This window comes from Mastomys coucha, unplaced genomic scaffold (assembly GCF_008632895.1).
Source record: "Mastomys coucha isolate ucsf_1 unplaced genomic scaffold, UCSF_Mcou_1 pScaffold10, whole genome shotgun sequence".
In the NCBI taxonomy this organism is placed as follows: Eukaryota; Metazoa; Chordata; class Mammalia; order Rodentia; family Muridae; genus Mastomys; species Mastomys coucha.
The window spans coordinates 331,217-341,216 of record NW_022196892.1 but is presented as its reverse complement, the minus strand read 5'-3'; the positions used below and the strand labels follow the sequence as shown (position 1 = coordinate 341,216).

At 44.9% G+C, this 10,000-nt stretch overlaps 1 protein-coding gene across 1 annotated transcript in view; it reads left to right on the top strand.

Moving 5' to 3' along the window:
* Dnase1l3 (deoxyribonuclease 1 like 3) overlaps positions 1-8,954 on the top strand; it is a 39,221-nt gene extending 30,267 nt beyond the window's left edge. Inside the window, exons 7-9 of the mRNA XM_031344236.1 lie at positions 1,070-1,227; positions 7,379-7,475; positions 7,720-8,954. Of these exons, the coding sequence (XP_031200096.1) occupies positions 1,070-1,227; positions 7,379-7,475; positions 7,720-7,836 (372 nt within the window). The 3' untranslated portion in view covers positions 7,837-8,954. The remainder of the gene's footprint in view (positions 1-1,069; positions 1,228-7,378; positions 7,476-7,719) is intronic.
* The last annotated feature ends 1,046 nt before the right edge of the window (positions 8,955-10,000 follow it).

Here is a 10,000-nt window from a genome sequence, read left to right as displayed (position 1 = left end):
ACTGCTGGGCTGGCTGCAGAGCCAAGGCCAGTGTGCGAGGGCAGGGTTGCTCCTTCTAGGGCCTCTGCCCTCTGCCTGTGGATGCTCGTCATCTTCTGCTGTCTTTGCTCTGTGTCTTTCTGCATTATAACCATTAAATTTTACTTGTTTAAATTCCTTCACTTATTATTTTCATACTGGAGATCAAAGCCAGGAGCAAATCCCCACCCTGCTCCTATATTAGGGGTCACGTGCTTGCCTCTTTTTTGTTTATTTGTTTGTTTGTTTACTTTAGTTACAGTTTTAAAGTCCCGTTATCCAGCTGGCTATGGCAGTGCATAGAGATCAAGAGATGGATGTGGAGAATCAGAGGTTCAAGGCCATCTGGGGCTACAGTGCTAATTGAGGCCAGCCTAGGTTACATGAGACTTTGTCTCAAAACAAAACAAACAACAAAAGATCCAACTTCCAAATATAGTCACATTCTAGTGTGCTGTGGCCAGGAGTTAAAACTGGGATAGATGGGTCAGTGAGATGTCTCAGTGAGTAAAAGAATTTGTTGTGCAAGCCTGATGGCCCAAGTTCCATCACTGAAATCCACAGTAGAACAGACAAGATCCAGCTCCTGCAAGCCATCCTCTGACCTGTACACATGTACACACACAAACATACATGTGCACGGACATGCTCACACACTATATATGTATATGTATGTATATATATGTATATGAAGTGAATAAAAATATATTGGAAGGGGTCCAATTCAGGTCACAAAAGACTTCTTTATACTCTTTGTGGCCAGGCAGCCATGGTGCATGCTTTTAATTTCAGCACTTAGGAGGCAGAGGCAGGCGGATCTCTATGTTGGAAGTCAGCCTGGTCTACAGAGGAGTTCTAGGACAGGACTACACAGAACTATACCATCTTCAAAACCAAACTACACTAAACCAACCAACCAGACAGACAAACAAACAAACCTCTTTGTTCACTGAGTGTGGAGGGGGAGGCGGTTCCTTGGTGGTGGTGGAAAATGAACACATGAATGTCTTCCAGTACTTACCAAGTGATGGGTCTAAAACATGCCTTTCAGAATTTCATCTTCATGGGTGATTTCAACGCCGGCTGCAGCTATGTCCCCAAGAAGGCCTGGAAGAACATCCGTTTGAGGACAGACCCCAAGTTTGTTTGGCTGATTGGAGACCAAGAGGACACCACGGTCAAGAAGAGCACCACCTGTGCCTATGACAGGTGAGGACTCTGCAGAGGCTGCATTTGTCCCAGGGCAGCCCAAGAAGGAGTCAGCTCCATTTCAAAACTGTTGGCTAAAATGTCTTCCCTGGGGAAGATGAAAACAGTGTGCACCCTACAGTCCCAATACCAAACCAAGGTAGGGTTCCACCAAAGTTCACTCCGGGGGACTTGTGAGATTGTTGGGTTTCTTTATAGATCCTACTGTGGGGGTTTACTTACTGGAGTGTGGGTGCTCCCCTGCCAAGTGGCCACATCAGGAAGTCTTTACCTAGCACAGGTAATGACTTTTCCAGAACTGCACAGGTTAAGCCTGGATCCCTTAATCTTACTAGGTTTATATGCACTCACTATGCCTTCCCCAGGCCCTAGGCAGTTGAGGATGAGTGGCATACAGCAAGTGGTAGGGAGGGGCTGGAAACTCAGGAACTGGTCTTGTGACCCTCCCAACCCTTCTTGGGTTGAGGTGTAAACAGTCAACAATCCCAACTGGGATGATCACATGGACACAGGTGACTGTCCAGGATGGTAGTTGTTCAGCTTGGAGGTTAGCCCTGTACAAGGGCCCTCTGGTTTCTTATGCATATGTGGCATTATGTGGCTGTACTAAAACTTAGCAGTGGCGAGCACTGATGTCAGAAGGGCCTGAGTTCAAGTCCCAACTCTACTGCTTCAAGTGTTGTGACTGAGAGATTCATACTTTGTGTTGGTTCGCTTGTAAATCGCAGATGGTAGTATTGAAAGTAACTCAGTCGTGGGGATAGAATGAGAATCAAATGAAATAACACACATGAAAGTTTTAACGCAATACCTGTCCTATGACCAGTGCTAAATACATGTGTGTGTTCTTAGATGATACCTGGAACATTCAGGAAGCTATGGCCACAGGAAATTCCTGTGTTGTCATCAATTTTATCCCAAATGTAGACCACAGTAGGTCAGTCACCCCACCGCCATCACTGGCCATGCAGCTATTACGGGGGCTTTGCTATTATAAACACAGCTGACTTGTATTTCTTGAGCCAACGTTTATGACCCTCAGGTACTCCTTGAAAATTCAAAGGGGCAGCAAGGTGGCTCAGCAGGTAAAAGTGCTTGCTGCACAAGCATGAAGAACCGAGTTTGATTCCCCGAACAGAGACGAAGAGATCCAGCTCCACAAAGCTGTTCTCTGGTCTCACATGCTTGCAATAGCTTGATCTCCAATAAGGAAATAACTTTCAAACTTCAAATGAGAGGATTTCATGCAAACAGTATTTATACTTCCTGGTACAAGACAGGGTTTTGTCATGTAGCCCAGGCTGGCTCTAGACTCCCTCTTTGGCTCAGGATGATCTTGAACTCTTGGTCTTTCTTCTTCAGCCTCCCAAGTGCTGGGATGACAGCATGTGCCACCATGCCTGCCTTGAATAGCTTTTAAACTATTGCTACACAGAAATGCAGATGCAGGTGTTTAGATAATGATAATCATGTGCACTACAACTTTCCCTGGGACTTTTCAAGCACTGTCAGCTCTGTTCTCCGAGTCAGGAGGAACGTGGGAGTGTCTGAAGTGTGTGAATGTCAGTGACCGTCCATAGCAGAAACCACAGACAAGAAGTCAGGGAACCTGAGTCCCACAGTGCCCGCTGTTCTCAGCACTCGGCCTGCTGAGGAGGGAGCAGGGGAAGGCCATTCTCGTGGCACACTTACTTCTCAGGTTTGAGGTCTGAATTTTATACCCATCTCTCAGCCACCTTTGTTCCTCTTGGGGTTTTTTGAGGCCAGTTTCCTTTTCTGGCTCTTATTGTTCCAGCCCTCAAAAGTGGAAGCCCAGAGTGAGAAGTTACAGCCCCTCAGGCTCCCAGGCTTCTCTTCCCATTCTCAAGAGCCTTCAGCTAATCTGGGGAAATGACACCGGCTTCTTCAGCTATGGGACCCCTGGCAGCTCAAACTCAGGAACCAAGCCACCACTCAGAACTAGAGAAGCTCAGGGCAGACCCATGGGAGAGCAGTTTGTTGCACTTTCCACAAATTAGGCAGGGCACTAAGACCACATAGACCTTCACCTCCCCTTACAAATGCTAGAGGCTACTTCTTTGTTTTCTTTTTAAAATTGGTGTGTGTGTGTGTGTGTGTCTGCTGGTGAATGTAAGTAAGTATGTAGGTGCATGTACCTGGAGGCCAGAGATATATGCCTAACTTATTGCCTTGAGATAGGGTTTGTACTGAATTTGTTTTGTAGAGTTTAGCTTACTGGTTATAGTCTATTATCAAGGGAAACCAAGACAGGACCTTAAAGCAGAGGTGAAGTAGAGATGTGACGGAAAGCTGCTGATTGGCCTGGTCCCTCGAGCTTGCTCAGCTGCTTTCCTTTTCTTTTTTCACTTATTTATTTTTTTAATTGAAAATTGATTTTTTCATTCAATGCATTCTGATTATTCCCCTCCCTCATCCTTCCAGTTCCTCCCCTCCCTCCCTCCTTTCCAGAGTCATATGCTGTTTCTTGTTAGAAAACGAACAAGCTTATAAGGAATAATAACAAAACGCAGTACGATAAAACAAACAAACAAACAAATCAGAATAGAACAAAACAACCAAACAAGAAAAAGAGCCCAAGAGAAAGCACAAGAAATGTATATAGATGCATACATTCAAAGATTTATTTTATTTTATTTTACTTTATGTGTATGAGTACACTGTAGCTGTACAGATGGCCATGAGCTATCATGTATGTGTGGCTGCTGGAAATTGAACTCAGGACCTCTCTGGCCCCGCTCGCTCTGGCCCTGCTCGCTCCTGTGTAATTCACTGTAGCTGTCTTCAGACACACCAGAAGAGGGCGTCAGATCTCATTATGGGTGGTTGTACCATGTAGTTGCTGGGATCCGAACTCAACACCTTCGGAAGTGCAGTCAGTGCTCTTACTCGCTGAGCCATCTCACCAGCCACAGATGCATACATTCGAATACACAGGAATCCCATAAAATCCCCAAACCAGAAGCCACACTATATATACAAAGGAGATGTATGCTAGAAGGGAGAAAAATGCCCTGACTTAACATTATGATAGAAAGAGCCTCTAACGATACTGTTGAGTTTGTTCTGTGTTGTTGAGTAGAATCCTACTTGCTGCTGGGCTTGACACCTAGACTTACCAATAGTTTGTTTTCCCAGTGAGACTCCCTTGGAGAAAACTAAATTTTCATTTGCAAGTGACTTTAGTGATAGTTTCAGGGTTAGGGATGGGGGCATGTCAACACATCTCCTTTCTGCTCTAGGTCCCATCTGGCACAGACCCATGCAGGCCCTGTGCGTGCCACCACTGACTCTGTGTGTTCATACATATGCCAGCCCTGTTGTATCTAGAAGGCCTTGACTCCTTTCTGTCCTCCATTCCATCTCGTTCTTATACTCTTTCTGCCTTCTCTTCCTCAGAGTTCCCTGAACCCTGACAGGATGGATTTGATGGAGACGTCCCTTTCAGAGCTTTTCCAAGGTCTCTCACTCTCTGTGTAAAGTCTGAGTGTGGGTCTCTGTGTTTGTTCCCATCTGCTATAAGAGGAAGCTGCTCTGGTGATAGCTAAGCAAGTCATGGATCTGTGAACATAGGATAATGTTATTAGGAGTCATTTCATTGCTATGCTCCTTTAGCAGAGCAGTAGTATTGGGTTTCCCCAGGCCCTGGCCTATCTAGTTTCCGGTTCTGGTCACCCAAGCAGTTTGGGTATGGGTTCCAGCTCATGGAATGGGCCTTAACTTAAATAAGATATTGGTTGGTTACTCCCACAAGCATTGAGCCACTATTGTACCAGAGTAACTTGGAGGCAAGTCACTCTTGTAGGTAGAAAGTTTGTAGGTGGATTGGTGTTTACTGTTCTCCTTTGGTAGCATGCAGTAAATTCCAGTATTAACAATACTGACCGATAAGGTTGAAGGCTCTAGGTAGGCTCCAGCTTGACTTCTCTGTGTTCAATGAGTTGTATAGGTGTTGTCTTCAGCAATAGGGGCCTTACTGTTGTCTTGTGGAGAGCCTTGGCAATAGCCTGGATTGTTTGGGTGTTCCCACGGGACCTCTTTGGCTAGCAACTTGATTGGGTATAACCCATTCCCAGTACTAGAAGCTTCATTTGGCGATAAGAGGTGTCCACTTGGGGCTACATCTCCTCCAGTATTTGTCAATTTCACTTAGCACCCTCATATATGTTATAGTACAGGAAGCTTCTATTGTATTAGGTTTCCAAGTGACCCCTCAGATGTCCCTTAGTTTTAGCTCTTCCTCCCTGTATTCCCTCCCTCTCCCCTTTCTTCCCTTCTCCTCCCTGTTTGATCCTTTTACTTCAGATTCGCCCATCTCATTGATACATAACTTATCTGTTCTAGTTTCCCTTCCTAGAAAGGTCCACCCCTTCTCCCAGTTCCCTACACTCTACCTATGTGGTTATACAAATTGTAGCTTGCTTATCAATGATTTAACAGCTAACATCCACATATAAGCAAATACTTAAGTAAAAACATACCATATTTGTCTTTCTGGGTCTGAGTTACCTCATTCAGGATGATTTTTTTTTCCTAGCTTCATTTACCTGCAAATTTTATGACTTCATTTTCAATGGCTGAGTAATATTTCATTGTGTAAACGTGCTACATTTTTCTTCATCCATTCATCCATTGATGGCTATCTAGGTTGTTTCCAATGGATATTCTATTGTGAGTAGAGTAGCAATGAGCATGTTTGAGCAACTGTTTCTATGGTAGAGTGAAGCATCCTTTGGGTATATGCCTAAGTGGTACAGCTGCATCTTCAGGTAGAATTGATCCCTATCTTTCTGATGAACCACCACCTTGATTTCCACAGTGTCTGAACAAGTTTGCACTCCCACCAACAATGGATGAGTGTTTCTTTTACTCCACACCCTTTCCAGCACCAGCTGTCACTTGCATTGTTGTTTTTAGCCACTCTGACTGGTGCATGATGGAATCTCAAAGTAGTTTGATTTGTATTTCCCTCATGGCTAAGGATGTTTGTGTGAATACTTTAAGTTTTTTTTTTCAGGCCATCTTTGCTTCATGTTTTAAGTTTGTTTTTTAAAATCTGTATCCCACTTTTAAATTTGGTTATATGTTTTCTTAATGTCCATGTTTTGAGTTCCTTATATATTCTGGATATTAGCTCTTGTGGATGTGTAGTTGGTAAGCTGCCCCCTGTCTAAATGACTGTGCCCTTTGTCTTACAGAATCTTTGTATTTTCATGAACCCATTCATTAATTTCTTAATTACTGGTCTTAATGCCTGTGCTATTGGTGTTCTATTTAGAAAGACTTTTCCTGTGCCAATGAGTTCAAGACTATTCCCTATTTTCTCTTCTATCAGATTCGGTGTTGATCTGATTCTATCAGATCAGGTTTTAAGATTGAGGTCTTTGATTCATTTGGAGTTGAGTTTTGTACAGGGTGGTAAGAATGAATCTATTTGCATTCTTCTCTATGCAATCATCCAATTTGTCCATCAACATTTGTTGAAGATGCTGTCTGTATTTTTTCCAGTGTGTATTTCTGGCTTCTTTATCAGGTGTCCATAGGTGTGTGGACTTATTTCTGGGTCTTCAACTCTATTTCCTTGATCAGTAAGTCTGTTTTTGAGGCATTATCCTGCTAGTTTTATGACTATAGCTCTGTAGAACAATTTGATATCAGGGATGGTGATACCTCTGGCAGTTCTTTTACCATTCATGAGTGTTTAATAAATTACTTTGGATAAGCAAAACTGAAGAACTCTACTACTATAGCTCAGGACATCCTGCTTAGGAGTAATACTGCCCACCGTGGGCTAGGTCCTCTTATATCAATTAACAATTAAAAATAATGCCCCCAGAGACATGTCCATAGGCCAGTCTGATGGAGGAAATTCCTCAAACTGAGGTTCCTTCTTCCCAGAAGAAGGAACCAAAAATTGGAAGAATTTCCCAAAAATTTCTTCATTTTTGACAAGTTTACAAAAACTAACCGTCACAGGTAGCAAGCTAAACTCAGTTGTGGACATGAAACATAAACTACACAAACAGGTTAGACTGCTCAAGAGACTCCAGAATCAAACTCAGGCCTCCCCTTTATCCCAAAAGTCTACAGCTTGGACTCATTCATGCATCTATCTTCCTTGTCCTCACTCCAGGATTGTGCTTTGTGGACAAGAGATAGTCAACTCTGTGGTTCCCCGTTCCAATGGTGTCTTTGACTTTCAGAAAGCTTATGAGTTGTCTGAAGAGGAGGTAAGGTTACCACCTTGTCTTTCTGGTCCACCACCCTGGAAATGTGGGAGGGCTGCTCTTGAGCCTTAAGATCTATTTGAAGAACTGCCAAAATTTCCCAGGATCAGGACCAAGAGTGAACCCACCTGGGTGACCCCAGACATTTCATCTGTTCCTTCTACTCCTAAATGTAGTCACTGATAAAGCCATGGCATGTCCCAGACATTCCTTAACCCCTAAATCTACTTCCATTTTTCCCTTATAGGCCCTGGATGTCAGTGACCACTTTCCAGTTGAGTTTAAGCTACAGTCTTCAAGGGCCTTCACCAACAACAGAAAATCTGTTTCTCTCAAGAAGAGAAAAAAAGGCAATCGCTCCTAGGTATCATGCTGCCATTTTTTTTTAAAGCCATTCTTTGCTTCCAGATAAAATGGCTCTCATAGGTCTAAGCTATCTGCACACTCAGGAATTAAGACTGGCCAAGCTGCTTTCATTGTCCATTTGAGTTAATTTTGCCTGGAACCAAGTTGGGAGGAAAGTCTTCTGTTACGTCACCTGGACCCCCCATACCATCACTGGTACCCTGCGTAACATTGCCACTATTTAGGCAGAAGGACAGACATCAGCTGTCAGTCTCAGCTGCCAAGCTCACTGGGCATCCTGTTTCTTAGAAATGAGCACAAACGGCAAGACTTGGCATGGTATGATAACTTTATGATGGAGGTAATGAAACTCACTTGCTTGGGTTCAGAAGAGTGAAGGACACTCCCACTTTGCTGTCCTGACCATCCCTACTCACAGCCAACCCCTACCCACACTTCACCCTTACCCACAGCCCACCCCTACCCACACTTCACCCTTACCCACAGCCCACCCCTACCCACAGCCCACTCCTACCCACAGCCCACCTGTACTCACAGCGCTGCGCATAAGCCATCTCCATGTCCTGAGCTCAGTCTTCAGACATCAGGAAGGTTTCCATTATCTGACAGTCAGCCTCACTTTGGATGCATGCTCCAACAGCGCCTTCCTGTCTTCCCTCCTTTCTCCCTTTCATCTCCTTCCTTGTGCCCATCCCTAAAGGGGCTCAACCTTGTGTGCCTGTCCTGTTCCAACTGTTCCCAGTCACATATCCCATGTCTCCCTGCAACACTAAGCACACTGTTCGCTACCATGGCTAGCACTGCAGCTCACTCCAGCACAAGCCCCATTGGCGGCCTCGGACCAGAGGCTTCATTCCCTTCCTGCCACTCCTGGAATCTTGCTTGTATGCAGGGTGCCCATTTTTGTGCATTTTGCTTTGTTTTCCTGCATATTCTTTCTTTATTCTTGCACATGAACACCTGTACTCAGGAACAGTGAAGAGCAATGACCTGTCTGGCCCTACTCCCCATCTCGGAAGCAACCCCTCCACACAGCTGCAGGCTCCCGGAAGATGTCTACACATAAACAAACACCATGCGTAACCTGAAGAAATACAAAGTATATTACACTGTAAATATGGGTTTGAGTTGCTCTTTTTCTTTAACGGGCTGGGGACTGTGTGACATTAATGGGAGACTGGGTCTTTGAAGAAGAGTGTGTGGTGGAACAACAACAACAATAACACACACACACACACACACACACACACACACACACACCACGTGCACATGAGATGGGCTCTTCTGGCCTCCACAGGCTGATATACAAGGAAGAAAGGCACTCATACACATAAAATAAAGGTACGCATGGGATGGGGGAGGCATAAACCCAGTTTCTCTTCCAGAGCACGGTCTCTCCAATGACCTCCAACCAAGCTCCATCTCTCCCAAGTGTTCCATCTCCCAACAGCATCCTGACCTGGTATATCAGCAAGTCTTTCCTATGTAAACCTTTAGAAGCCACTATAGTTTCCAATGGTGGAGCTAATAGCTAGGATTAAATGCCATCTTGCCAAGGGAATACATTCAAAAGGGCCCTGGTTAAGTTAGAGAAGATCCTGCCAAGCTCATCTTAGATTGAGATTCTATTGTCTAGTGATGACCTAGTCTTTAGGGGAAGACAGCAAGGCTGTTGTGACTTTGGAAGAGTCCACCATACCCAGAAATCTTCCAGTCCTCAAATGGCAAAGTACGCTATTCGTATATGAGGCAGTTCTGGAGAGATGGGTCCTCTGACCTCTGTACCCAAGCACCAAAATTTCCCTGGCTGGTGTAGCTAGGACAGGAACCCTGGGCAATGGGCTTGGGACTCACTAACAGGGAGACAGGGAGGAGGTAGACTAGACATCAAAAGGCTCTTTTCCATGCCTCTGGCTGGGGGTCAACAGGTCCAGACACCCTGAACTTTCATCCCAGACTACATGTTCTTTTGCCTCTGCCCAGTGGCGGGTCAGAGTCACATATGGGTGCCTCTGCAAGCTGTCACTCTGCCAGACTCAGGCAGGCAGAGGAGTTATTTTCACTCTTCATGACTGAGCGTTGCACAAACTTCTGTCCATCTTGGCCACCAGGCTAAGGGGCTTCCTCCTATCTACCCCACCCTCCCTCCTCCCTCCCTCCCT